At 52.4% G+C, this 27,570-nt stretch overlaps 1 protein-coding gene across 6 annotated transcripts in view; it reads left to right on the forward strand.

Annotated features, from left to right (window-relative positions):
- The window catches only part of LOC132392797 (uncharacterized protein KIAA2012-like), an 83,640-nt gene that overhangs the window by 9,323 nt on the left and 46,747 nt on the right, over window positions 1–27,570 (forward strand). For all 6 annotated transcript variants that reach the window (XR_009511653.1, XM_059967173.1, XM_059967175.1 and 3 more), the window contains exons 4-9: window positions 1,019–1,225; window positions 1,406–1,596; window positions 2,266–2,434; window positions 9,480–9,622; window positions 12,238–12,421; window positions 13,307–13,537. Coding sequence is in view for 5 of the 6 variants with exons in the window: in XM_059967173.1 (XP_059823156.1) it covers window positions 1,019–1,225; window positions 1,406–1,596; window positions 2,266–2,434; window positions 9,480–9,622; window positions 12,238–12,421; window positions 13,307–13,537 (1,125 nt within the window). In the remaining variant the exon portion in view is untranslated. The remainder of the gene's footprint in view (window positions 1–1,018; window positions 1,226–1,405; window positions 1,597–2,265; window positions 2,435–9,479; window positions 9,623–12,237; window positions 12,422–13,306; window positions 13,538–27,570) is intronic.

Here is a 27,570-nt window from a genome sequence, read left to right on the forward strand (position 1 = left end):
ATCTGCAAACTTACTGACCCGGCCACATTTTCATCAAAATTATATATATATCCTTCTCCTTCATTCATCTGTTTCAGGTCAGAGAACTGTTTGTGTTACAGTGACAGGAGATACATAGGTTATCTGGTTTCTTTATGTAAAGCTGGGAAGTTGGATGGAGTTTTGTGTTTCTGTGTTTCAGGTTGCAGGGTTGATTGGACATGGTATCTGTGTGTATAATGAAGGGAGCTTTGATGGGGTACAGTGTGTGTGTGTGTGTGTGTGTGTGTGTGTGTGTGTGTGTGTGTGTGTGTGTGTGTGTGTGTGTGTGTGTGTGTGTGTGTGTGTGTGTGTGTGTGTGTGTGTGTGCGCCCTTAACTCCTAGTGGAGTCATCGGGGCGTCGTGATGACAAGCTTTTTTTTTGCACCGATCTTTTTTGGCGATTGCTCATTGTATGGCGTGTCTTGGGCATCTGAAACCTGGCGGAGCCCATCCCTCTCCAGGTTTTTTTTATGAGGTCGAGTTGCTAGCTCAATGCTCAACCCAGGCACGGATGGAAAGCATGCAAGAGAGCTGGCTGGATTGAAATGGTTGAGATACCTCTCCCCCCCCCAAGTCCAGCGCTGATGCCACTACGCCACCAGTGTCTCTGTATGAAACGGTTGAGATACATTTCCTCTGCGTATAATTCTGGGGAGCTAAGTCCCTGTTTGTAATGGAATATGGATGGAGTGAGCACAGTGTGGGAAGTCGGATATGTTATGGTATCCTTGTCAGGAACTGGATGGGGTACAGTGGTACTGTGCTTAAGGACCAAGTACTTGTATTTGATGTCAAGTCCATATGTGTTGTAGTGTTAAGTTGGCATGGTTCAGTTTGTCTATGTTTAACAATGGACAGCTGAATAGGGAACAGTGAGTTGAATTCAGTGTGGTGCAATATGAAGAGGGTGTTGGATTGGTTAATATGTGCTGAACATGACCTGATATTTCAGTTTTATTGCTCCTGTTTCAGTGGAAATGTCTCCTATTTCCACAGGTTGTATCCGGGACCTGAGCTTATTCAGAGGAATTTCCATAAACTCACTCCTTCTCCATCAGACTAAATGCGACCTTTCTGAGGTGCCTAGACCATATCAGTTTCTGCCCTGCCTTCCCTTTTCTCCCCACTATCAGAACTGCCTACCTTTGGTAGAGGAAGAAGAGGAGGAGGAGGAGAATGTGGAAGAGCAAAGTCTTCATGCAGGTAATAAAACCTTGTTGCTATGCTTGAGCTGGTCTGCGTCATTAGTCATGTTGCCCAAAGTTCAACTGCAGATGTGAGTACGCCACTCCAGTGAATGTCCCATATCAGCTTTCGGAATCTGCAGGAATTTAAAAAGGGATAACTTTCGAGCAAAGCTAAGTGTTGTATTTTCTCATCAAGGTGAACCTTGCCCCATCTCCCATGTTAAAGAAGGAGGGTTGGAGCCTGACAGCTGCAGATCGGGAGAGAGTACAAGGCAGTTGCAGATGGACAATGAAGTGGAGTGCACGGCATTGCAAGAATCTAATATTTACCTTCTGATTGCTCTGCCACCCAATAACCAGGAACTGGATAAAGGAGAACCTGAACAGGTACAATGCACCCAAGAGATCAGATAGACGTTCACAGAGGGCATCTCCTCTGTTGAACCTCTTCCACCCATTTTGCATTTTATTACCTCTCTCATACCCCTCTGCTGCCTTACTTGGACAACTGATATCCCTAGCTCTGATTGTTTCTGTTATTGTACTCATCAAATGGTCCACATGTAATTCCTGTGTTCCCCCTCTGGTACGTCCATTTATTTTCAGGCCAGCCCCATTCCCTGAATGTATTCCCTGTGACGTCAGTAATCCCAATGTCAGATTATCACCATAGTCAGGTGGCACTGCCTGGTGGCAAGCATTGACTTTATATGGTGTCTGTGCGACTGTGTGGGGCGGTACATTAATTGGCCACTGTAAATTGCCCCCTGTGCATAGGTGAGTGGTAAAATCTGAAAGGAGTCCATAGCACTTTGGGGAGAACAAAATGGGGATAGTGTAATGGGTGTGAACTTGTTTCCATGACTCTATAACTCTTTAAAGGTGAGGAAACAAACCTAAACCAGGCAGAGAATGTAAGAAACCTGACTCTTTGAATTCCCTTCCCTCTGGGTTCTATCTTTCCCAGCTGGCTTACAATCCAGCACATTCCCTTTGCCCACTCCCTCTCCAGCTCGGTGTGATTTGACCTCATGCTGATCTCCTCTTCTCCTGTAGCCTCCATGTAGTCCCCTGATCAAAGACCAGGAAGTCGAAGGGAAGGATCACGGGCAAAGGTGTGGCATTCTGGGTCGGCCAGTGATCGATTCCTCTCAGCTCTTCAGTCAGAAATCCAATGTGACTTATTATGGGGGGACAATGGCTGGGTCGAGAAGAGGCTTATGTGGTAAGTGTCGTTCAGACAGATCACCCTGTGCATAATTACACTGTGGTAGTGAAAAGAGAAACAGAAAGCAGAATGGGAAAAGTTGCATTGACAGACAAAGTTCAGTGCAGACAGGTAAATAAAATGGATGGGCCAGAATGAGGGAGATTAGGAGATCAAGAGTTAAGCTTTTCAGTGTGAAAGGGCCATTCAAGAGTTTGATAACAACAGGACAGAGACTATCCTTGGGCCTGATGGTATATACTTACAAACGATTGTATCTCCTCCCCAATGAGAGAGGGGAGAAGAGAAAATGATCAGGGTAGAAGGGGTCCTCGATTAGTTAAATTACTTTCCTGTGGCAGGTGGGGGGGGGGTATATACAGAGTCAATGGAAGGAGAGCAGGTTTGCATATGTCCACAACTCTGTGGTCTTGGGCAGAGAAGGTGCCATTCCAGTCTGTGATGCATCCATATAGAATGCTTTCTATAGAATATCGGTAAAAAATGGTAAGAGTCATCGGGGACACGTTGAATTTCCTTGGCTTTTTAGAAATAGAGGCATTGGTCTGTTTTCTTGGCTGTCGTATTCACATATTTGGAACGGTGTAAATTGTTGATATATTTACACCTAGGAAGTTGAAGTTCTCAGCAATCTCCATCTCTGCACCATTGATGCAAACAGACATGTCCACCACCCTGCTTCCTAAAGTTCTTCCCTGTTCTCTCTTCTTCCATTTCCCATTCAGATTCCCCTCTCACCCCTTCTCTTCTCACGTGCCCATCACCTCTCTCTCTGAACCACGTCCTTCCCTTTCTCCCATGGTCCACTGTCCTCTCCTATCACATTCCTCCTTCTTCAGTCCTTTACCTCTTCCACCTATCACCTCCCAGCTTCTTATTTCATCCCCTTCCCCCTCCCACCCATTTTCCCTCTCACCTGGATTCATCTTTCACCTGCCAGTTTGTACTCCTTCCCCACCCCACCACCTTCCCCATTTCTGCCCCCTTCCTTTCCTGTCTTGATGAAAGGTCAACTGTTCATTCTCCTCCATAGATGCTGCCTGACCTGCTGAGTCCCTGCAGCATTTTGTGTGTGTTGCTCTGGATGTCCAGCATCTGCAGAATCTCTTGTGTTTGTGACTCCTAAAGCTGATGATCAGCTCCTTTATTTTGTTGACATCGACATCACACTGCTAGGCTCCCGACTGCACTTTGCTATGGCATTGATTGAGGTCTGATCCACAATGGTGGTGTCATCTGCAAACACAGAGCCAATTTTGGCTACACAGCCAAATAGCTACACAGTATGTAGATTACAGTGAGAGGCCGAGGAAGCAGCCTTGCGTGAACGGTGTTGAGGATAATCATGCAGGAGGTGCTGTTGCCGATATTTACTGATTATGGTCTGTTAGTCAGGATGTCAAGGATCCAATTGCAGAGGAGAGGGTAAGGTGCAGAGGCCTAGATCCAAGTTTGGAGATGAGCTTGTTTGGAATCATGGTGTCGAAGGTGAAGCTAGAGTCAATAAATAGGAGTCAGACATAGATTCCTTTGTCATCCAGATGTTCTAGTGTAGGGTCAGTGAGATTGCATCACCATGGAGTGTGACTGGGGTACACTAATGTGGGCAGGTAGGGGTGGAGTATTTGCAGCTCTTTGTGGTTGCTACTGACGTGGTTACTTGAAATGACCAGGAGACGCAGACGATTCTTCGAGAAGTTTAAACCTTTATTTGCAAACAAAGGCTGAGGCAATCAATGAACTTGTCACCGAAAGCCCGCCGAGCTGCGGTGTACAGCATTCTTTATAGTAATTTCTTATCTCAGTTACATTCCGGTTTCATCAGCATACCCAATCAATTTATAATTGCATATCATCTATATATTAACTAAAAAAATCGCTGTTGCCTAGCTCTCGGTGCGCCACCATTATTTTTCACCCATTCGCATTGGGACCTTATTCGTGGCCAAGATTATGTTTTCCAGTCAACCTCCCTCACATTACATTCCTGCTCACACCGTCCTGTCCGCCACCGTTATCTCGTACTAAACAAAGGCTGAGTGTAATACATGGGATACATCTCAGCTAATGGTGCTGCTAACCAAACAGGTGTTCTGTAAGTGTCATAATATGCAGCTAAGAGAGTACAAAGTATCTAGTGAAAACAACACATAACAAAATGTGTCTAGTAAAATAATACATTCTAATATTCAGTACCTAGAAGTGATTACATAGTATAGTAAATAGCTAATACATAGTGATTATATTTCAGGTATATATAGTGGTTATGTCAGATATATTTCTCAATATAATCCCCCCTTTGAGACCCACAGGGTCTCACACAGAAAGAGAACATTCAGAGGCCGTGCACCAAAGCCAAAATAAAGTCCAGCATTTTAATCCCAAATTGGGGTCAACTACAATTTCCGTACTCGGAGCTCAAAATGATCTCTCTCTGTTATCCTAGGCTGCTGAGACAAAAACCTGTCCCTCCGTAGCTGAGACAGGAAAAAAGACTCAGACACCCTTACAGACTAGTGTCCACATTATTAACACCTTCCAATCCGCTTGGTGCGTCGTGCAGACTGTAACAGTACATCATCGGCTTTTCTCCTTGTCTAAGGGCAGATTCGACAATTTCCAGGAGCATCGGGAATTGTTTTGCTGTCACACGCATTATCAAAGTCTTGAGACATGGAAGAAAACAGCACAGAATAAATGCACAACTTATCAGCACAATGCCTGCAGTCATTGCCAATTTAGTCAGCCACGCACCCCATCCCCCTAGTTTGCTTTCTAACCAGTCTGCCCATAACTCCTCTGCCCCCCTCCTTGGGACTTCCAGTCCTGTCTCGGCTGTTGCTTAAATTTTCTCTGTCCCTAATAGGGCATCTGTGGAAATGCTCCTCCGAAGACATTCATTATTGGCATGGGGTTTTCTGGCCCTTGACTGACAGAATGACTGGTTCCTCTGTCTAATGGTGTAATGGCTGTACTCACACTAGTGATGGCTGGCAGCATCTTTTTGCTTTTTTCTTAATCCTTCTTTTTCAGTTCTTCAAGCTGCATTTGCAATAGCTTTCGCTGCACCTCTTCTTGCTGCTCAGCCAGCTTTTGTTTGTCTCTCCGATATTTCTCCACTGCGTGGACTACGTGATCACTGAATGCTCGTGGGGTCAGTGATGACAGCCCAACCACTTCCTCCAATTTAGACGTGACCTGCGGAGGCATTGCATCCAAAATGCTCTGTCGGAACAGTGAGTTCAGAAACAAGCTATTTTCCACTTGCTCAGTCTCCAGTCTCCACCTTTTCAACTGGTTTTCTACATAGGCTGCTGGGTTTTCAGTGTCTCCCAGTAGATCCCCCTTTAAGGCTTTGGGGTCTACTCTGGGTGGATGAATCTTCCTGAGGGCCTGCCATACCCTCTGCCTCACTGGATCAAAATAGGTCCCATCAGTCTGTGGGCTCCCCACATTCTGTAAGCCAGCCATTTCCATCAGTTCTTTCAGTTTGGAAGTTCCCATCAACCTTATCAGCAGTGCCTTCAAATCTCCCATAGCCAACAATCGTCCCATTGTTTCCTCCTCAAAGGCTCTAATCCACTTTCCTGCCCCCTCGTGCAGACTAGGCAGAGTATTTTTCAGCCCTTCCAGGTCCTGGGATCCCCAAGGGATATACTGTACTTGTCCTGACCCCTTTACCAGCAGTGGCAGCATTTCCTCCTCCCCGTTCCATGTAATCAAGCTTCCTTCCTCACTTGGTTCTTATTGTTTGGTTAGTGCTTATTGTTCTTATTGTTTAATTAGTGCTTCCATCTCTTCACACAAGCTTACATCGAATGTCCCTTCTTTTGGCCATTTCGTGCGTCGGTTTTTGGTTCTCTTTTCCCATTTCTCTGAAATTGCAGTAATCTCACCTCTACTTACTGGGAATTTCTTGCACAGCATGTCTACTGCTGTTCCTTTTTCTTACTCCATGTTATTCACTTCTTCTCTTAGGTATTATTTCTTTAAAAAAATCTCACAGTTCAAATACCTCCCCGATCCTAACTCCACGCCTAGCCCTACAGTTTATTCTACCAGTGTTTAAGCAATTTATCAAATTCTTATTCTGTTCCGTTCTGTCCGAGCAGCCCTCAACCTAGGGCAGTACTCTCAGAAGTTTCTCTTCACTCTCCCAGCCTGTTCAGCCCTTCGCTTTGTGTGAAGCGGTATCCACAGGGATTTTCTCTATTATTCCTTACCCTGCCCGTTCAGCCCTTCGCTTTGTGCGAAGCGATATCCACAGGGATTTACCAACACCACGTGGAATTTTCTTTGCTCAACTTCTTGTTACCTTATTCGTACTCACCCCCACTGCAGTGTTCTCGATCAATCCTCTGAGCCTCCTGTCAAACCCTCAATTCTGCCAGATTCGTTGGATCGGAGATACCCTTCTGCAGTTGCTGCACACTTCTGAGTCCCCGAGACCCCCAAAACCAACAGAATTTTAATCCAAATTGTCGCAAAAAGTGCTTATCTTTTTTCTTGGTGCACCTGTAATTCTGTTAGCTCTGTGAGGGCTCTCGAGGGACCGGGAAGCGGCCTCAACCCACCGAATCTTTTCCTCGGGTCTCTTCCCGGTCCTGCCGCGGTCGTCAATTTTGTCGTGGTTACTTGAAATGACCAGGAGACGCAGACAATTCTTCGAGAAGTTTAAACCTTTATTTGCAAACAAAGGCTGAGGCAATCAATGAACTTGTCACCGAAAGCCCGCCGAGCTGCGGTGTACAGCATTCTTTATAGTAATTTCTTATCTCAGTTACATTCCAGTTTCATCAGCATACCCAATCAATTTATAATTGCATATCATCTATATATTAACTAAAAAAATCGCTGTTGCCTAGCTCTCGGTGCGCCACCATTATTTTTCACCCATTCGCATTGGGACCTTATTCGTGGCCAAGATTATGTTTTCCAGACAACCTCCCTCACATTACATTCCTGCTCGCACCGTCCTGTCTGCCACCGTTATCTCGTACTAAACAAAGGCTGAGTGTAATACATGGGATACATCTCAGCTAATGGTGCCATAATATGCAGCTAAGAGAGTACAAAGTCTCTAGTGAAAACAACATTTAATGTGTCTATGTGTAAAATGTGTCTAGTAAAATAATACATACTAATATTCAGTACCTAGAAGTGATTACATAGTATAGTAAATAGCTAATACATAGTGATTATATTTCAGGTTTATATAATGGTTATGTCAGATATATTTCTCAATACTACTTAATAAAGCAGATAATAAAGGAGAGTTCCCAGGTAAAGCCCTTTTAGAAGCAACCATCTCCCAGGTAACAGCAGTGGCTAGTGCAAAAATATATAAAAAGTCTTATACTCAGTAATATTCAGTTCTTAAAAGTACACTAACCCTCATTCACTAAGTTACTACCTCTTAATAAAAGAAGCCATACAAGTTATTTAATTTATTATATAATGTTATGTTCAGATATACCTATACATACTGGTCAATTTAACCAAGATTATTCTAAAACTCTTCATTCACAGCTGTAACTACTCAGTAGTATCCACTTAAGTCTCTGGTATTTCAATTGAATCATTTCTCCAAATAGACCTCATATTTATGACTTTATTTTATATTATAACTGTTACCTTAACATAATTGTCTCAATGACAACATGTGATGTACCTATAAATATGTTGTATCAGGCTTTTACCTAAACAGCAAAAGTTAAACTTATCACACGTTAGTAAGACTTGTCAACTCCATCACTACGTACAGTTCTACATGGTATTTAAGTCCATTATTGAATTTGAGCCTGTGACTGCTGGTGGATGTTATGACCTTTGGTTTTGGTAGAGTTGGGCTGTTTCTCCAACAGCAACCCAACACAGCTTGGTAGGTAGGCCTACCTGCACTGGCATCCAACACATATTTTGCTCAGTCTCAAACAAAGTTGTACTAGGCATTTCTAATAATCTGATTCCACCAGAAATATTGTTTCCCAGCTGTACTCATACTGTACTGTATCTGTTTCCATGCTCCCTTACATCCAAGGTAGATTGTGTTCCTGTCTTTGTTGGGACTTGGTTACTGCTAGGACTTGCACCTGAGTGCATCAGGCCTTGCCCTGTAATACTTACTTTTTCCTTCACTTGTCTTGTTTGATTTATATATTTATATTCTGTGTGTTATCCAAACCTACTGCATATGTTTGAGATGTTGCTGCAAGTAAGTTTTTCATTGTACTGGCTCATATGAGAATGAACTTAAACTTGATTTGAATTATTGGATGGGGCCATTTTGACTGGGCATTCCAAGACCAGGTGTCTCCCGGCCAAGTTCTTCCTTCTGTTCCACGCAGGGAATTTGCAGCTTTCCCACCTTTTACACTGGTGTAATCCACCCACCTAGTTGTGGTGTATCCTCTCTGCTCTACCTAGGAAACATTGCTGTCAGTTAACTTCACTCTTTCTGACCGTCCTGCTGTTTTAAGCTGCAACCATGACCATGGGATCTTCAGCTGCAGCATAATGTGGCAAATGAACATCAACAAAACATCTAATTGAAATCAGTCAATTCTCTACAAATTAATCTGACAAAGATCATACCATGAGACTATTCAATCCTCAAATATACTACAAGGGGAAATATACGCAGTGGAAGACTGAGGTCCAGAACATGACTTTGGTAAATGTCCAGACTAATCTCCTCTCCTGGGACTGTTTAGCATTGTCTTGCTAAATCCCATTGTCTTGTCTAATCCCATCCAATCATTTCATATTTAGCAAATCTGAAGTTACCAATAGTCGTAAGAAGGAAAGCAGGGTGTACATTAGGTCACCATCTCTAGGGTTGATCCTGAATTTCTCATGAGTGTTACTGTACACTGTTGCCTTGTCACACCTACAAAGCCCAGTTCCTTCATATTTACAATAAATTCTCCCTCTACAGTTTCAATCACTTCTCCCCTCCTCGTCCGCAGTGTCCTGTGCTCCTGTGTCCACTGTGATCTGAGATCTCCTCTGAGATTTGAAATCACTTCCCTTTTTGCCCTAGTGAAAAGCCGACCCAGTGATCATTGTGGTTCAGGACAGCCAGTGGAGTCCGGTGGCTTCAAGACTGGACGATTGCAGCTTCCACCCATCTCATTAGACACTGAAGCAGGAGTGTGTCTCGTTGAAGAAGGAAATAATGGAGAGGTAGGATGTCTTTAAGATCAACTATGAATTTCTTGTGACCCATTCACAATATCCCAATCTTTGGTAATCCTTTTTAGATCAAGAGACTCAAGATAAATTGGTTCTTGCCCCAATGGTTCTTGCTGGTTCATGTAGAAAGTGTGTGAGCAAGTGTTAGCTTTTCTCAGGAATCATTCTAATAGCTTCAGCCTTGTTGCAGGACTCAAAGTTAGTGACTTTAAGTCCACACAACACCATTCTGCAAGTGAACCCTTCCCTTTAATCCTGGGGTAAACATGAAACATAATATTGCCAGATACAAGTTAATGGTTCCTTTTCACCACTTGTACTATAACCATGTACAGGAGTTGGCACTTGAACAAACACATGTCTTACAGAACCAGACAGGGTCTATTTAACTTCCTATTCCCTGTAAATACTAAAGACAAGAAACAGACACACGAGAGATACGGGATAGAAAGGTGTGAGTCCTTCAGATCTATTCATGTGTTATGTTTAAAACCTCTCCTGCAACGTGCTACATACCTGGTGCTCTAGTTATATTATGTCACTGTGACCATCTGCTTGCATTTCACTGCTAACAGAGGCCAGTTAACAGAATGTATGTGTCACCTTGTTGAAAGACTGTCTGTTGTTCATTTAAGGGGGTGTGTGTGCTGAAGCACATTGACAGAGTGTATGTGTAGATCTGTGGATGCATAATGCGTAGGAGTATGTTAATCTGTTGATAAAATATGTTAATGTAACTTGATGAATGATGGATATTGCAAGAGTGTGAAAGCTGAGCTGTTGTAAGAGGGTGTGAGTTGGTCTGCTGATCAGATATGTTCTTCGCCCTGTGGATCGATCATCAGCTTTGGGACTGTTGATAGACTGTTTTAAAGAATCGTTGCGGGAGCGTGCAACTGTTAATGGAGAACCGGAGATTGTTTAATGAAGGAATCCGTGAGTTAGTCCTGTTGAAGAAGGGCAGGAGCTGACCTACTGAAAAAAGACAGGAATGGTGTTGGCATTCTCTCAATGTACCAGTATTTACATAGCATCCACAGGAGAAGGTACACACTTGGCCAATCTACAGACTCCTTCATTAAATAAGTTCCAGCACTCCATTAACTTGCCAAGATGTACATTCCAATGACAGGCCAACATAGGCTTCTACAGTCTATCAGCAGACTTCATCCACAAGCCTGAAGAAGTGCATGTAAATTCATATGCTGGCCTGTCAAAAGTACATGTGATTGAAGGAGTTCACGCATTGGCCAGCTGATTTCTTGTGCAAATGGACTGCAAGAGTTTGTGGTGGAGTGTTGAAGGGACTTGTCAGTCGAAGCCTTTTGGGGAGGGGCCTTGACAGAGTACATACAGTTCGTTAGTCACAAACACAAGAGATTCTGCAGATGATGGAACTTCAGAGCAACACACACAAATGCTGGAGGAACTCAGCAGGTCAGACAGCATCTATGGAAATGAATAAACAGTCACTGTTTTGGGCTGAGACCCTTCTTCAGGACTGGAAAGGAAGGAGAAGATGCCAGAATAAGAAGTTGGGGGCAGGATGGAGGGCTGGTTAGAAGTTGATAGGTCAAGCCAGGTGGCTGAGCAAGATAAAGGGCTGGAGAAGGATAGAGAACCTGATTGGATAGAGAGAAAGGGAAAGAGGGGCACCAGGTAGAGGTAATAGGCAGGTGAGGAGAAAATGTAAGAGGCCAGGGTGGGCAATAGAGGAAGAGGTAAAGGGAAGGAAAAATATTACCAGAAGGAGAAATCAATGTTCATGCCATCAGTTGCAGGCTACCTAGAAAGAAAATGAGGTTTTGCTCCTCCACCTTGAGAGTGGCCTCATCACGACAGAAGAGGAGGCCATGGACAGATATGTCAGAATGGGAATGGGGACAGGAATTAAAATGATTGGCCAGTGGAAAATTCTGCTTTTGGCAGATGGAGCAGAGGTGCTTGTCAAAACCCTAACAGATGTATGTTGTAGGGTGTGCTGATTGAGTGTGTGTGTTGGATTACATTCAAGATTCAAGACTGTTTGTTGTCACTCCTCAGTGATGAGTGTAAAAGTGAACAAAGTGATTGATACTCCAGATCCTATGCAGCATAAAAAATACAAGTATAAAAACCACAATAAATATAAATATAAAAGTAATCCATAAAACGCAATGTACTGATTGAGGTTCTGAGATTCGATTCTACGTGGACTGATAAAATGAGCAGAAAGTGACGCTAGGTGCAGGAGTATCTGTACAAAAGATGACTCCAACAGAAATTGATAAAATGACGAAGGGATTCTTGGCAAGAGGAGCTCTTCTAAGTGTCTGCAGGGTATATGAAAACGCCATAGGACAGTGACTCTGTCAGTGTCGGTATGAGGTGTGGAGTGTAAGCATAAAGTGGCTTTGCATTGGTAAACTAGCCTATTGCCCATGTGTGTTTTGTTATGGTATCTGTGTAGTTCTTTTGGACTGTATGCGTTAGCATGTTGTCTTGTCCTGTTGAGGTGGTGCATTGGTCTCTTTGGGGTGCATGTGTTAGTCAGTTCACAGATTGCATGTGTGGGTTTATTCATCTTCCTGTGCCTTTAATCAATATGTTTTCCTGATGTGTTCTAGCCAGAGCCGCTGAGACTGCCGGTGAAGAGGAGACGTCCTGTTGCTGCTGCTTGGCGTGCTCGGCAGCGACGGGCCAGAACAAAACCAGAGGCAGCGCAACATGAGCAGCAGTTATTGCTGCCCCCACTAATGGACGATGCTTCTCAAAATCAGCATGCTGGAGATGTCTCTGATGAGGTGACAGGTAGAGGATGTCTCCAGGATGTAAGAGATGGCAAGCGTAACTGCAAACTCCATATTATTGGTCACCCAACCACCAGACCCCCGCCCATCCAAATCCCCGGCCAATGTTCACCTCTCTGTGTTGGTAATCTTGGCAAGTCATGATTTCTAGTATACATAAAGTACTTTTTAGATGCAATATGTATTTCAGCCTCTGCCTCCCTTTCAGGCAGTAAGTTTTAAATCCCTACTGCTCTCTGAATGAAAAACATTCCCCTTTGTCAACTCCAATTATCATCTTAACCTTTTCATTTTAACCACCACCTATCCTATCCAAGCCACTCACCCTATTACAATCCATTCCCTATCTCAGCCACTATCATCACATCCCCATCAATGCCTCCACCCCAAGCTCCTAATCAAAACCGCTGCCCCATTCCAAGCCAACTCATATCCTAATTACTACCATCAAAACTCCCCCACAACAAAACCTTCTGCTTCATCTCAAGGATTCCACCTGTCCCATTCTCTAGCCCATCAATGACCCATTCCCAATTCCACACACCAAATCTCCTGTCCAATTCCAAATCCTTTTCCTATTCCCATTCCCAAACTTTGCCCCACCTGAGACTCAAATTCACTGGAGTTTTTGTTTTGCCTTTTTTCCCCATCTTAACACCTGCTTCCTGTAGCTCTCTGTCTTACTCACCACCCTGACATCAACTCTAACTCCATGGCAACTCAACCGCCCAATATTTCCCCTCTCCCAGAACACAGACGGATATTAGGAAAGAACAGGGAGCATGGGGCTCCAAGTAGCAATGACAAACTTGTGACAAACTGAATAGTTAGTGTCCTTTGCACTCTGGTTTCAATATGTTTCTCTTTATGCCATATTGCCTTTAAGAAAATGAAGAAAACCCACAGTGTTCTATTAGTGAAGAACTTCCCAAAGTGGAAAGAGTGAATGAGGAGGATCAGCTCTATGCGAAGTGCCCCATTGGCACAGAGATGAGATCTGGCCTGGATGGGCAAGAGACTGGATTTTTACCACAGATATCCAGCCCAAGCAAGACTGAGGAAAGGACAGTTGAGATTCTGAAGAAAAAGACAAAGGAAAATGATGTTCTGTTGGAAGGTGAGAGATTTATTGATTCGCAAGTGTGGAGCTCTGTGTGGAGATGTTTCCTGTCCAGGATGGCACTCTGTGAGGAGCCTCAGTCTGTCCCAGTGTGGAGTTCTGTGAGGAGCCTCAGTCTGTCCCAGTGTGGAGTTCTGTGAGGAGCCTCAGTCTGCCCCAGTGTGGGGTTCTGTGAGGAGCCTCAGTCTGCCCCAGTGTGGGGTTCTGTGAGGAGCCTCAGTCTGCCCCAGTGTGGAGTTCTGTGAGGAGCCTCAGTCTGCCCCAGTGTGGGGTTCTGTGAGGAGCCTCAGTCTGCCCCAGTGTGGAGTTCTGTGAGGAGCCTCAGTCTGTCCCAGTGTGGAGTTCTGTGAGGAGCCTCAGTCTGTCCCAGTGTGGAGTTCTGTGAGGAGCCTCAGTCTGTCCCAGTGTGGAGTTCTGTGAGGAGCCTCAGTCTGCCCCAGTGTGGGGTTCTGTGAGGAGCCTCAGTGTGCCCAAGTGTGGAGTTCTGTGAGGAGCCTCAGTCTGCCACAGTGTGGGGTTCTGTGAGGAGCCTCAGTCTGCCCCAGTGTGGGGTTCTGTGAGGAGCCTCAGTCTGCCTCAGTGTGGGGTTCTGTGAGGAGCCTCAGTCTGCCCAAGTGTGGAGTTCTGTGAGGAGCCTCAGTCTGCCTCAGTGTGGAGTTCTGTGAGGAGCCTCAGTCTGCCCCAGTGTGGAGTTCTGTGAGGAGCCTCAGTCTGCCCCAGTGTGGGGTTCTGTGAGGAGCCTCAGTCTGCCCCAGTGTGGAGTTCTGTGAGGAGCCTCAGTCTGCCCCAGTGTGGAGTTCTGTGAGGAGCCTCAGTCTGTCCCAGTGTGGAGTTCTGTGAGGAGCCTCAGTCTGCCCCAGTGTGGGGTTCTGTGAGGAGCCTCAGTCTGCCCCAGTGTGGGGTTCTGTGAGGAGCCTCAGTCTGTCCCAGTGTGGAGTTCTGTGAGGAGCCTCAGTCTGCCCCAGTGTGGGGTTCTGTGAGGAGCCTCAGTCTGCCCCAGTGTGGGGTTCTGTGAGGAGCCTCAGTCTGCCCCAGTGTGGGGTTCTGTGAGGAGCCTCAGTCTGTCCCAGTGTGGGGTTCTGTGAGGAGCCTCAGTCTGCCCCAGTGTGGGGTTCTGTGAGGAGCCTCAGTCTGCCCCAGTGTGGGGTTCTGTGAGGAGCCTCAGTCTGTCCCAGTGTGGGGTTCTGTGAGGAGCCTCAGTCTGCCCCAGTGTGGGGTTCTGTGAGGAGCCTCAGTCTGCCCCAGTGTGGGGTTCTGTGAGGAGCCTCAGTCTGCCCCAGTGTGGAGTTCTGTGAGGAGCCTCAGTCTGCCTCAGTGTGGAGTTCTGTGAGGAGCCTCAGTCTGCCCCAGTGTGGGGTTCTGTGAGGAGCCTCAGTCTGCCCCAGTGTGGGGTTCTGTGAGGAGCCTCAGTCTGCCCCAGTGTGGAGTTCTGTGAGTGGCCTCAGTCTGCCCCAGTGTGGGGTTCTGTGAGGAGCCTCAGTCTGCCTCAGTGTGGGGTTCTGTGAGGAGCCTCAGTCTGCCCCAGTGTGGGGTTCTGTGAGGAGACTCAGTCTGTCCCAGTGTGGAGTTCTGTGAGGAGCCTCAGTCTGCCCCAGTGTGGGGTTCTGTGAGGAGCCTCAGTCTGTCCCAGTGTGGAGTTCTGTGAGGAGCCTCAGTCTGTCCCAGTGTGGAGTTCTGTGAGGAGCCTCAGTCTGCCCCAGTGTGGAGTTCTGTGAGGAGCCTCAGTCTGCCCCAGTGTGGAGTTCTGTGAGGAGCCTCAGTCTGCCCCAGTGTGGAGTTCTGTGAGGAGCCTCAGTCTGTCCCAGTGTGGGGTTCTGTGAGGAGCCTCAGTCTGCCCCAGTGTGGGGTTCTGTGAGGAGCCTCAGTCTGCCCCAGTGTGGGGTTCTGTGAGGGGCCTCAGTCTGTCCCAGTGTGGAGTTCTGTGAGGAGCCTCAGTCTGTCCCAGTGTGGAGTTCTGTGAGGAGCCTCAGTCTGCCCCAGTGTGGAGTTCTGTGAGGAGCCTCAGTCTGCCCCAGTGTGGGGTTCTGTGAGGAGCCTCAGTCTGCCCCAGTGTGGAGTTCTGTGAGGAGCCTCAGTCTGCCCCAGTGTGGGGTTCTGTGAGGAGCCTCAGTCTGCCACAGTGTGGGGTTCTGTGAGTGGCCTCAGTCTGCCCCAGTGTGGGGTTCTGTGAGGAGCCTCAGTCTGCCCCAGTGTGGAGTTCTGTGAGGAGCCTCAGTCTGCCCCAGTGTGGGGTTCTGTGAGGAGCCTCAGTCTGTCCCAGTGTGGAGTTCTGTGAGGAGCCTCAGTCTGCCCCAGTGTGGGGTTCTGTGAGGAGCCTCAGTCTGCCCCAGTGTGGAGTTCTGTGAGGAGCCTCAGTCTGCCCCAGTGTGGGGTTCTGTGAGGAGCCTCAGTCTGCCCCAGTGTGGGGTTCTGTGAGGAGCCTCAGTCTGCCCCAGTGTGGAGTTCTGTGAGGAGCCTCAGTCTGCCCCAGTGTGGGGTTCTGTGAGGAGCCTCAGTCTGCCCCAGAGTGGGGTTCTGTGAGTGGCCTCAGTCTGCCCCAGTGCGGAGTTCTGTGAGGAGCCTCAGTCTGCCCCAGTGCGGAGTTCTGTGAGGAGCCTCAGTCTGCCCCAGTGCGGAGTTCTGTGAGGAGCCTCAGTCTGCCCCAGTGTGGAGTTCTGTGAGGAGCCTCAGTCTGTCCCAGTGTGGGGTTCTGTGAGGAGCCTCAGTCTGCCCCAGTGTGGGGTTCTGTGAGGAGCCTCAGTCTGCCCCAGTGTGGGGTTCTGTGAGGGGCCTCAGTCTGTCCCAGTGTGGAGTTCTGTGAGGAGCCTCAGTCTGTCCCAGTGTGGAGTTCTGTGAGGAGCCTCAGTCTGCCCCAGTGTGGGGTTCTGTGAGGAGCCTCAGTCTGCCACAGTGTGGGGTTCTGTGAGGAGCCTCAGTCTGCCACAGTGTGGGGTTCTGTGAGGAGCCTCAGTCTGCCCCAGTGTGGGGTTCTGTGAGGAGCCTCAGTCTGCCCCAGTGTGGAGTTCTGTGAGGAGCCTCAGTCTGCCCCAGTGTGGGGTTCTGTGAGGAGCCTCAGTCTGCCCCAGTGTGGGGTTCTGTGAGGAGCCTCAGTCTGCCCCAGTGTGGAGTTCTGTGAGGAGCCTCAGTCTGCCCCAGTGTGGAGTTCTGTGAGGAGCCTCAGTCTGCCCCAGTGTGGAGTTCTGTGAGGAGCCTCAGTCTGCCCCAGTGTGGGGTTCTGTGAGGAGCCTCAGTCTGCCACAGTGTGGGGTTCTGTGAGTGGCCTCAGTCTGCCCCAGTGTGGGGTTCTGTGAGGAGCCTCAGTCTGCCCCAGTGTGGGGTTCTGTGAGGAGCCTCAGTCTGCCCCAGTGTGGGGTTCTGTGAGGAGCCTCAGTCTGCCCCAGTGTGGAGTTCTGTGAGGAGTCTCAGTCTGCCCCAGTGTGGAGTTCTGTGAGGAGCCTCAGTCTGCCCCAGTGTGGGGTTCTGTGAGGAGCCTCAGTCTGCCCCAGTGTGGAGTTCTGTGAGGAGCCTCAGTCTGCCCCAGTGTGGGGTTCTGTGAGGAGCCTCAGTCTGTCCCAGTGTGGAGTTCTGTGAGGAGCCTCAGTCTGCCCCAGTGTGGGGTTCTGTGAGGAGCCTCAGTCTGCCCCAGTGTGGGGTTCTGTGAGGAGCCTCAGTCTGCCCCAGTGTGGGGTTCTGTGAGGAGCCTCAGTCTGTCCCAGTGTGGGGTTCTGTGAGGAGCCTCAGTCTGCCCCAGTGTGGGGTTCTGTGAGGAGCCTCAGTCTGCCCCAGTGTGGGGTTCTGTGAGGAGCCTCAGTCTGCCCCAGTGTGGAGTTCTGTGAGGAGCCTCAGTCTGCCTCAGTGTGGGGTTCTGTGAGGAGCCTCAGTCTGCCCCAGTGTGGAGTTCTGTGAGTGGCCTCAGTCTGCCTCAGTGTGGAGTTCTGTGAGGAGCCTCAGTCTGCCCCAGTGTGGAGTTCTGTGAGGAGCCTCAGTCTGCCCCAGTGTGGGGTTCTGTGAGGAGCCTCAGTCTGCCCCAGTGTGGAGTTCTGTGAGGAGCCTCAGTCTGCCCCAGTGTGGGGTTCTGTGAGGAGCCTCAGTCTGCCCCAGTGTGGGGTTCTGTGAGGAGCCTCAGTCTGCCCCAGTGTGGGGTTCTGTGAGGAGCCTCAGTCTGCCCCAGTGTGGGGTTCTGTGAGGAGCCTCAGTCTGTCCCAGTGTGGGGTTCTGTGAGGAGCCTCAGTCTGCCCCAGTGTGGAGTTCTGTGAGGAGCCTCAGTCTGCCCCAGTGTGGGGTTCTGTGAGTGGCCTCAGTCTGCCCCAGTGTGGGGTTCTGTGAGGAGCCTCAGTCTGCCCCAGTGTGGGGTTCTGTGAGGAGCCTCAGTCTGCCCCAGTGTGGGGTTCTGTGAGGAGCCTCAGTCTGCCCCAGTGTGGGGTTCTGTGAGGAGCCACAGTCTGCCCCAGTGTGGGGTTCTGTGAGGAGCCTCAGTCTGCCCCAGTGTGGAGTTCTGTGAGGAGCCTCAGTCTGCCCCAGTGTGGGGTTCTGTGAGGAGCCTCAGTCTGCCCCAGTGTGGAGTTCTGTCAGGAGCCTCAGTCTGCCCCAGTGTGGGGTTCTGTGAGGAGCCTCAGTCTGCCCCAGTGTGGAGTTCTGTGAGGAGCCTCAGTCTGCCCCAGTGTGGGGTTCTGTGAGGAGCCTCAGTCTGTCCCAGTGTGGGGTTCTGTGAGGAGCCTCAGTCTGCCCCAGTGTGGGGTTCTGTGAGGAGCCTCAGTCTGCCCCAGTGTGGGGTTCTGTGAGGAGCCTCAGTCTGCCCCAGTGTGGGGTTCTGTGAGGAGCCTCACTCTGCCTCAGTGTGGAGTTCTGTGAGGAGCCTCAGTCTGCCCCAGTGTGGGGTTCTGTGAGGAGCCTCAGTCTGTCCCAGTGTGGGGTTCTGTGAGGAGCCTCAGTCTGCCCCAGTGTGGAGTTCTGTGAGGAGCCTCAGTCTGTCCCAGTGTGGGGTTCTGTGAGGAGCCTCAGTCTGCCCCAGTGTGGAGTTCTGTGAGGAGCCTCAGTCTGCCCCAGTGTGGAGTTCTGTGAGGAGCCTCAGTCTGCCCCAGTGTGGGGTTCTGTGAGGAGCCTCAGTCTGCCCCAGTGTGGAGTTCTGTGAGGAGCCTCAGTCTGTCCCAGTGTGGAGTTCTGTGAGGAGCCTCAGTCTGCCCCAGTGTGGAGTTCTGTGAGGAGCCTCAGTCTGCCCCAGTGTGGGGTTCTGTGAGGAGCCTCAGTCTGCCCCAGTGTGGAGTTCTGTGAGGAGCCTCAGTCTGTCCCAGTGTGGGGTTCTGTGAGGAGCCTCAGTCTGTCCCAGTGTGGAGTTCTGTGAGGAGCCTCAGTCTGCCCCAGTGTGGAGTTCTGTGAGGAGCCTCAGTCTGCCCCAGTGTGGAGTTCTGTGAGTGGCCTCAGTCTGCCCCAGTGTGGAGTTCTGTGAGGAGCCTCAGTCTGCCCCAGTGTGGAGTTCTGTGAGGAGCCTCAGTCTGCCCCAGTGTGGAGTTCTGTGAGGAGCCTCAGTCTGCCCCAGTGTGGGGTTCTGTGAGGAGCCTCAGTCTGTCCCAGTGTGGAGTTCTGTGAGGAGCCTCAGTCTGCCCCAGTGTGGGGTTCTGTGAGGAGCCTCAGTCTGCCTCAGTGTGGAGTTCTGTGAGGAGCCTCAGTCTGCCCCAGTGTGGGGTTCTGTGAGGAGCCTCAGTCTGCCCCAGTGTGGGGTTCTGTGAGGAGCCTCAGTCTGTCCCAGTGTGGAGTTCTGTGAGGAGCCTCAGTCTGCCCCAGTGTGGGGTTCTGTGAGGAGCCTCAGTCTGCCCCAGTGTGGTTCTGTGAGGAGCCTCAGTCTGCCCCAGTGTGGAGTTCTGTGAGGAGCCTCAGTCTGTCCCAGTGTGGAGTTCTGAGAGGAGCCTCAGTCTGCCCCAGTGTGGGGTTCTGTGAGGAGCCTCAGTCTGCCTCAGTGTGGGGTTCTGTGAGGAGCCTCAGTCTGCCCCAGTGTGGGGTTCTGTGAGGAGCCTCAGTCTGTCCCAGTGTGGGGTTCTGTGAGGAGCCTCAGTCTGCCTCAGTGTGGGGTTCTGTGAGGAGCCTCAGTCTGCCCCAGTGTGGGGTTCTGTGAGGAGCCTCAGTCTGCCCCAGTGTGGGGTTCTGTGAGGAGCCTCAGTCTGTCCCAGTGTGGGGTTCTGTGAGGAGCCTCAGTCTGCCCCAGTGTGGGGTTCTGTGAGGAGCCTCAGTCTGCCCCAGTGTGGGGTTCTGTGAGGAGCCTCAGTCTGCCTCAGTGTGGAGTTCTGTGAGGAGCCTCAGTCTGCCCCAGTGTGGAGTTCTGTGAGGAGCCTCAGTGTGGAGTTCTGTGAGGAGCCTCAGTCTGCCCCAGTGTGGAGTTCTGTGAGGAGCCTCAGTGTGGAGTTCTGTGAGGAGCCTCAGTCTGCCCCAGTGTGGAGTTCTGTGAGGAGCCTCAGTCTGCCCCAGTGTGGGGTTCTGTGAGGAGCCTCAGTGTGGAGTTCTGTGAGGAGCCTCAGTCTGCCCCAGTGTGGAGTTCTGTGAGGAGCCTCAGTCTGCCTCAGTGTGGGGTTCTGTGAGGAGCCTCAGTCTGCCTCAGTGTGGAGTTCTGTGAGGAGCCTCAGTCTGCCCCAGTGTGGAGTTCTGTGAGGAGCCTCAGTCTGCCCCAGTGTGGGGTTCTGTGAGGAGCCTCAGTCTGCCCCAGTGTGGAGTTCTGTGAGGAGCCTCAGTCTGTCCCAGTGTGGAGTTCTGTGAGGAGCCTCAGTCTGTCCCAGTGTGGAGTTCTGTGAGGAGCCTCAGTCTGCCCCAGTGTGGAGTTCTGTGAGGAGCCTCAGTCTGCCCCAGTGTGGAGTTCTGTGAGGAGCCTCAGTCTGCCCCAGTGTGGGGTTCTGTGAGGAGCCTCAGTCTGCCCCAGTGTGGAGTTCTGTGAGGAGCCTCAGTCTGCCCCAGTGTGGGGTTCTGTGAGGAGCCTCAGTGTGGAGTTCTGTGAGGAGCCTCAGTCTGCCCCAGTGTGGAGTTCTGTAAGGAGCCTCAGTCTGTCCCAGTGTGGAGTTCTGTGAGGAGCCTCAGTCTGCCCCAGTGTGGAGTTCTGTGAGGAGCCTCAGTGTGGAGTTCTGTGAGGAGCCTCAGTCTGCCCCAGTGTGGAGTTCTGTGAGGAGCCTCAGTCTGCCCCAGTGTGGGGTTCTGTGAGGAGCCTCAGTGTGGAGTTCTGTGAGGAGCCTCAGTCTGCCCCAGTGTGGGGTTCTGTGAGGAGCCTCAGTCTGTCCCAGTGTGGAGTTCTGTGAGGAGCCTCAGTCTGCCCCAGTGTGGGGTTCTGTGAGGAGCCTCAGTCTGCCCCAGTGTGGAGTTCTGTGAGGAGCCTCAGTGTGGAGTTCTGTGAGGAGCCTCAGTCTGTCCCAGTGTGGAGTTCTGTGAGGAGCCTCAGTCTGCCCCAGTGTGGAGTTCTGTGAGGAGCCTCAGTCTGCCCCAGTGTGGAGTTCTGTGAGGAGCCTCAGTGTGGAGTTCTGTGAGGAGCCTCAGTGTGGAGTTCTGTGAGGAGCCTCAGTCTGTCCAAGTGTGGAGTTCTGTGAGGAGCCTCAGTCTGCCCCAGTGTGGGGTTCTGTGAGGAGCCTCAGTCTGCCCCAGTGTGGGGTTCTGTGAGGAGCCTCAGTCTGCCCCAGTGTGGAGTTCTGTGAGGAGCCTCAGTCTGCCCCAGTGTGGGGTTCTGTGAGGAGCCTCAGTCTGTCCCAGTGTGGAGTTCTGTGAGGAGCCTCAGTCTGCCCCAGTGTGGGGTTCTGTGAGGAGCCTCAGTCTGCCCCAGTGTGGGGTTCTGTGAGGAGCCTCAGTCTGCCCCAGTGTGGAGTTCTGTGAGGAGCCTCAGTCTGCCCCAGTGTGGGGTTCTGTGAGGAGCCTCAGTCTGCCCCAGTGTGGAGTTCTGTGAGTGGCCTCAGTCTGCCCCAGTGTGGGGTTCTGTGAGGAGCCTCAGTCTGCCCCAGTGTGGAGTTCTGTGAGGAGCCTCAGTCTGCCCCAGTGTGGAGTTCTGTGAGGAGCCTCAGTCTGCCCCAGTGTGGGGTTCTGTGAGGAGCCTCAGTCTGCCCCAGTGTGGGGTTCTGTGAGGAGCCTCAGTCTGCCCCAGTGTGGAGTTCTGTGAGTGGCCTCAGTCTGCCCCAGTGTGGGGTTCTGTGAGGAGCCTCAGTCTGCCCCAGTGTGGAGTTCTGTGAGGAGCCTCAGTCTGCCTCAGTGTGGAGTTCTGTGAGGAGCCTCAGTCTGCCCCAGTGTGGAGTTCTGTGAGGAGCCTCGGTCTGCCCCAGTGTGGGGTTCTGTGAGGAGCCTCAGTCTGCCCCAGTGTGGAGTTCTGTGAGGAGCCTCAGTCTGCCCCAGTGTGGAGTTCTGTGAGGAGCCTCAGTCTGCCCCAGTGTGGAGTTCTGTGAGGAGCCTCAGTCTGCCCCAGTGTGGGGTTCTGTGAGGAGCCTCAGTCTGCCCCAGTGTGGGGTTCTGTGAGGAGCCTCAGTCTGCCTCAGTGTGGAGTTCTGTGAGGAGCCTCAGTCTGCCCCAGTGTGGGGTTCTGTGAGGAGCCTCAGTCTGCCCCAGTGTGGAGTTCTGTGAGGAGCCTCAGTCTGCCCCAGTGTGGGGTTCTGTGAGGAGCCTCAGTCTGTCCCAGTGTGGAGTTCTGTGAGGAGCCTCAGTCTGCCCCAGTGTGGGGTTCTGTGAGGAGCCTCAGTCTGCCCCAGTGTGGGGTTCTGTGAGGAGCCTCAGTCTGCCCCAGTGTGGAGTTCTGTGAGGAGCCTCAGTCTGCCCCAGTGTGGGGTTCTGTGAGGAGCCTCAGTCTGCCCCAGTGTGGGGTTCTGTGAGGAGCCTCAGTCTGTCCCAGTGTGGAGTTCTGTGAGGAGCCTCAGTGTGGAGTTCTGTGAGGAGCCTCAGTCTGTCCCAGTGTGGAGTTCTGTGAGGAGCCTCAGTCTGCCCCAGTGTGGAGTTCTGTGAGGAGCCTCAGTGTGGAGTTCTGTGAGGAGCCTCAGTGTGGAGTTCTGTGAGGAGCCTCAATCTGCCCCAGTGTGGAGTTCTGTGAGGAGCCTCAGTCTGCCCCAGTGTGGAGTTCTGTGAGGAGCCTCAGTCTGTCCCAGTGTGGAGTTCTGTGAGGAGCCTCAGTCTGCCCCAGTGTGGAGTTCTGTGAGGAGCCTCAGTCTGCCCCAGTGTGGAGTTCTGTGAGGAGCCTTGGTCTGCCCCAGTGTGGGGTTCTGTGAGGAGCCTCAGTCTGCCCCAGTGTGGAGTTCTGTGAGGAGCCTCAGTCTGCCCCAGTGTGGGGTTCTGTGAGGAGCCTCAGTCTGCCCCAGAGTGGGGTTCTGTGAGTGGCCTCAGTCTGCCCCAGTGCGGAGTTCTGTGAGGAGCCTCAGTCTGCCCCAGTGCGGAGTTCTGTGAGGAGCCTCAGTCTGCCCCAGTGCGGAGTTCTGTGAGGAGCCTCAGTCTGCCCCAGTGTGGAGTTCTGTGAGGAGCCTCAGTCTGCCCCAGTGTGGAGTTCTGTGAGGAGCCTCAGTCTGCCCCAGAGTGGGGTTCTGTGAGTGGCCTCAGTCTGCCCCAGTGCGGAGTTCTGTGAGGAGCCTCAGTCTGCCCCAGTGTGGGGTTCTGTGAGGAGCCTCAGTCTGTCCCAGTGTGGAGTTCTGTGAGGAGCCTCAGTCTGCCCCAGTGTGGGGTTCTGTGAGGAGCCTCAGTCTGCCCCAGTGTGGAGTTCTGTGAGGAGCCTCAGTGTGGAGTTCTGTGAGGAGCCTCAGTGTGGAGTTCTGTGAGGAGCCTCAGTCTGCCCCAGTGTGGGGTTCTGTGAGGAGCCTCAGTCTGCCCCAGTGTGGGGTTCTGTGAGGAGCCTCAGTCTGTCCCAGTGTGGAGTTCTGTGAGGAGCCTCAGTGTGGAGTTCTGTGAGGAGCCTCAGTGTGGAGTTCTGTGAGGAGCCTCAGTCTGCCCCAGTGTGGAGTTCTGTGAGGAGCCTCAGTCTGTCCCAGTGTGGAGTTCTGTGAGGAGCCTCAGTCTGCCCCAGTGTGGGGTTCTGTGAGGAGCCTCAGTCTGCCCCAGTGTGGGGTTCTGTGAGGAGCCTCAGTCTGCCCCAGTGTGGGGTTCTGTGAGGAGCCTCAGTCTGCCCCAGTGTGGGGTTCTGTGAGGAGCCTCAGTCTGCCCCAGTGTGGGGTTCTGTGAGGAGCCTCAGTCTGCCCCAGTGTGGAGTTCTGTGAGGAGCCTCAGTCTGCCCCAGTGTGGAGTTCTGTGAGGAGCCTCAGTCTGCCCCAGTGTGGAGTTCTGTGAGGAGCCTCAGTCTGCCCCAGTGTGGGGTTCTGTGAGGAGCCTCAGTCTGCCCCAGTGTGGAGTTCTGTGAGGAGCCTCAGTCTGCCCCAGTGTGGGGTTCTGTGAGGAGCCTCAGTCTGTCCCAGTGTGGAGTTCTGTGAGGAGCCTCAGTCTGTCCCAGTGTGGGGTTCTGTGAGGAGCCTCAGTCTGCCCCAGTGTGGGGTTCTGTGAGGAGCCTCAGTGTGGAGTTCTGTGAGGAGCCTCAGTCTGCCCCAGTGTGGGGTTCTGTGAGGAGCCTCAGTCTGCCCCAGTGTGGGGTTCTGTGAGGAGCCTCAGTCTGTCCCAGTGTGGAGTTCTGTGAGGAGCCTCAGTCTGCCCCAGTGTGGAGTTCTGTGAGGAGCCTCAGTCTGCCCCAGTGTGGGGTTCTGTGAGGAGCCTCAGTCTGCCCCAGTGTTGGGTTCTGTGAGGAGCCTCAGTCTGCCCCAGTGTGGGGTTCTGTGAGGAGCCTCAGTCTGCCCCAGTGTGGGGTTCTGTGAGGAGCCTCAGTCTGCCCCAGTGTGGAGTTCTGTGAGGAGCCTCAGTCTGCCCCAGTGTGGAGTTCTGTGAGGAGCCTCAGTCTGCCCCAGTGTGGGGTTCTGTGAGGAGCCTCAGTCTGCCCCAGTGTGGGGTTCTGTGAGGAGCCTCAGTCTGCCCCAGTGTGGGGTTCTGTGAGGAGCCTCAGTCTGCCCCAGTGTGGAGTTCTGTGAGGAGCCTCAGTCTGCCCCAGTGTGGGGTTCTGTGAGGAGCCTCAGTCTGCCCCAGTGTGGTGTTCTGTGAGGAGCCTCAGTCTGCCCCAGTGTGGAGTTCTGTGAGGAGCCTCAGTCTGCCCCAGTGTGGAGTTCTGTGAGGAGCCTCAGTCTGCCCCAGTGTGGGGTTCTGTGAGGAGCCTCAGTCTGTCCCAGTGTGGGGTTCTGTGAGGAGCCTCAGTCTGCCCCAGTGTGGAGTTCTGAGGAGCCTCAGTCTGCCCCAGTGTGGTGTTCTGTGAGGAGCCTCAGTCTGCCCCAGTGTGGGGTTCTGTGAGGAGCCTCAGTCTGCCCCAGTGTGGCGTTCTGTGAGGAGCCTCAGTCTGCCCCAGTGTGGAGTTCTGTGAGTGGCCTCAGTCTGCCCCAGTGTGGGGTTCTGTGAGGAGCCTCAGTCTGCCCCAGTGTGGGGTTCTGTGAGGAGCCTCAGTCTGCCCCAGTGTGGGGTTCTGTGAGGAGCCTCAGTCTGCCCCAGTGTGGAGTTCTGTGAGGAGCCTCAGTCTGCCCCAGTGTGGAGTTCTGAGGAGCCTCAGTCTGTCCCAGTGTGGGGTTCTGTGAGGAGCCTCAGTCTGCCCCAGTGTGGGGTTCTGTGAGGAGCCTCAGTCTGCCCCAGTGTGGAGTTCTGTGAGTGGCCTCAGTCTGCCCCAGTGTGGGGTTCTGTGAGTGGCCTCAGTCTGCCCCAGTGTGGGGTTCTGTGAGTGGCCTCAGTCTGCCCCAGTGTGGGGTTCTGTGAGGAGCCTCAGTCTGCCTCAGTGTGGGGTTCTGTGAGGAGCCTCAGTCTGCCCCAGTGTGGGGTTCTGTGAGGAGCCTCAGTCTGCCCCAGTGTGGGGTTCTGTGAGGAGCCTCAGTCTGTCCCAGTGTGGGGTTCTGTGAGGAGCCTCAGTCTGTCCCAGTGTGGAGTTCTGTGAGGAGCCTCAGTCTGCCCCAGTGTGGGGTTCTGTGAGGAGCCTCAGTCTGCCCCAGTGTGGAGTTCTGTGAGGAGCCTCAGTCTGCCCCAGTGTGGAGTTCTGTGAGGAGCCTCAGTCTGCCCCAGTGTGGGGTTCTGTGAGGAGCCTCAGTCTGCCCCAGTGTGGGGTTCTGTGAGGAGCCTCAGTCTGCCCCAGTGTGGGGTTCTGTGAGGAGCCTCAGTCTGCCCCAGTGTGGGGTTCTGTGAGGAGCCTAAGTGTGGAGTTCTGTGAGGAGCCTCAGTCTGCCCCAGTGTGGGGTTCTGTGAGGAGCCTCAGTCTGCCCCAGTGTGGGGTTCTGTGAGGAGCCTCAGTCTGTCCCAGTGTGGAGTTCTGTGAGGAGCCTCAGTCTGCCCCAGTGTGGAGTTCTGTGAGGAGCCTCAGTCTGCCCCAGTGTGGGGTTCTGTGAGGAGCCTCAGTCTGCCCCAGTGTGGGGTTCTGTGAGGAGCCTCAGTCTGCCCCAGTGTGGGGTTCTGTGAGGAGCCTCAGTCTGCCCCAGTGTGGGGTTCTGTGAGGAGCCTCAGTCTGCCCCAGTGTGGGGTTCTGTGAGGAGCCTCAGTCTGCCCCAGTGTGGAGTTCTGTGAGGAGCCTCAGTCTGCCCCAGTGTGGGGTTCTGTGAGGGGCCTCAGTCTGTCCCAGTGTGGGGTTCTGTGAGGAGCCTCAGTCTGCCCCAGTGTGGAGTTCTGTGAGGAGCCTCAGTCTGTCCCAGTGTGGAGTTCTGAGGAGCCTCAGTCTGTCCCAGTGTGGGGTTCTGTGAGGAGCCTCAGTCTGCCCCAGTGTGGGGTTCTGTGTGGAGCCTCAGTCTGCCCCAGTGTGGGGTTCTGTGAGGAGCCTCAGTCTGCCCCAGTGTGGAGTTCTGTGAGTGGCCTCAGTCTGCCCCAGTGTGGGGTTCTGTGAGGAGCCTCAGTCTGCCCCAGTGTGGAGTTCTGTGAGGAGCCTCAGTCTGCCCCAGTGTGGGGTTCTGTGAGGAGCCTCAGTCTGCCCCAGTGTGGAGTTCTGTGAGGAGCCTCAGTCTGCCCCAGTGTGGAGTTCTGAGGAGCCTCAGTCTGTCCCAGTGTGGGGTTCTGTGAGGAGCCTCAGTCTGCCCCAGTGTGGGGTTCTGTGAGGAGCCTCAGTCTGCCCCAGTGTGGAGTTCTGTGAGTGGCCTCAGTCTGCCCCAGTGTGGGGTTCTGTGAGGAGCCTCAGTCTGCCTCAGTGTGGAGTTCTGTGAGGAGCCTCAGTCTGCCCCAGTGTGGAGTTCTGTGAGGAGCCTCAGTCTGTCCCAGTGTGGGGTTCTGTGAGGAGCCTCAGTCTGCCCCAGTGTGGAGTTCTGTGAGGAGCCTCACTCTGCCCCAGTGTGGGGTTCTGTGAGGAGCCTCAGTCTGCCTCAGTGTGGGGTTCTGTGAGGAGCCTCAGTCTGCCCGTGTGGGGTTCTGTGAGGAGCCTCAGTCTGCCCCAGTGTGGGGTTCTGTGAGGAGCCTCAGTCTGCCCCAGTGTGGAGTTCTGTGAGGAGCCTCAGTCTGTCCCAGTGTGGAGTTCTGTGAGGAGCCCCAGTCTGCCCCAGTGTGGGGTTCTGTGAGGAGCCTCAGTCTGCCCCAGTGTGGGGTTCTGTGAGGAGCCCCAGTGTGGGGTTCTGTGAGGAGCCTCAGTCTGCCCCAGTGTGGGGTTCTGTGAGGAGCCTCAGTCTGCCCCAGTGTGGAGTTCTGTGAGGAGCCTCAGTCTGCCCCAGTGTGGAGTTCTGTGAGGAGCCTCAGTCTGCCCCAGTGTGGGGTTCTGTGAGGAGCCTCAGTCTGCCCCAGTGTGGGGTTCTGTGAGGAGCCTCAGTCTGTCCCAGTGTGGAGTTCTGTGAGGAGCCTCAGTCTGCCCCAGTGTGGGGTTCTGTGAGGAGCCTCAGTCTGCCCCAGTGTGGAGTTCTGTGAGGAGCCTCAGTGTGGGGTTCTGTGAGGAGCCTCAGTCTGCCCCAGTGTGGGGTTCTGTGAGGAGCCTCAGTCTGCCCCAGTGTGGGGTTCTGTGAGGAGCCTCAGTCTGCCCCAGTGTGGAGTTCTGTGAGGAGCCTCAGTGTGGGGTTCTGTGAGGAGCCTCAGTCTGCCCCAGTGTGGGGTTCTGTGAGGAGCCT

Source organism: Hypanus sabinus, chromosome 4 (genome assembly GCF_030144855.1).
Source record: "Hypanus sabinus isolate sHypSab1 chromosome 4, sHypSab1.hap1, whole genome shotgun sequence".
Classification (NCBI taxonomy): domain Eukaryota; kingdom Metazoa; phylum Chordata; class Chondrichthyes; order Myliobatiformes; family Dasyatidae; genus Hypanus; species Hypanus sabinus.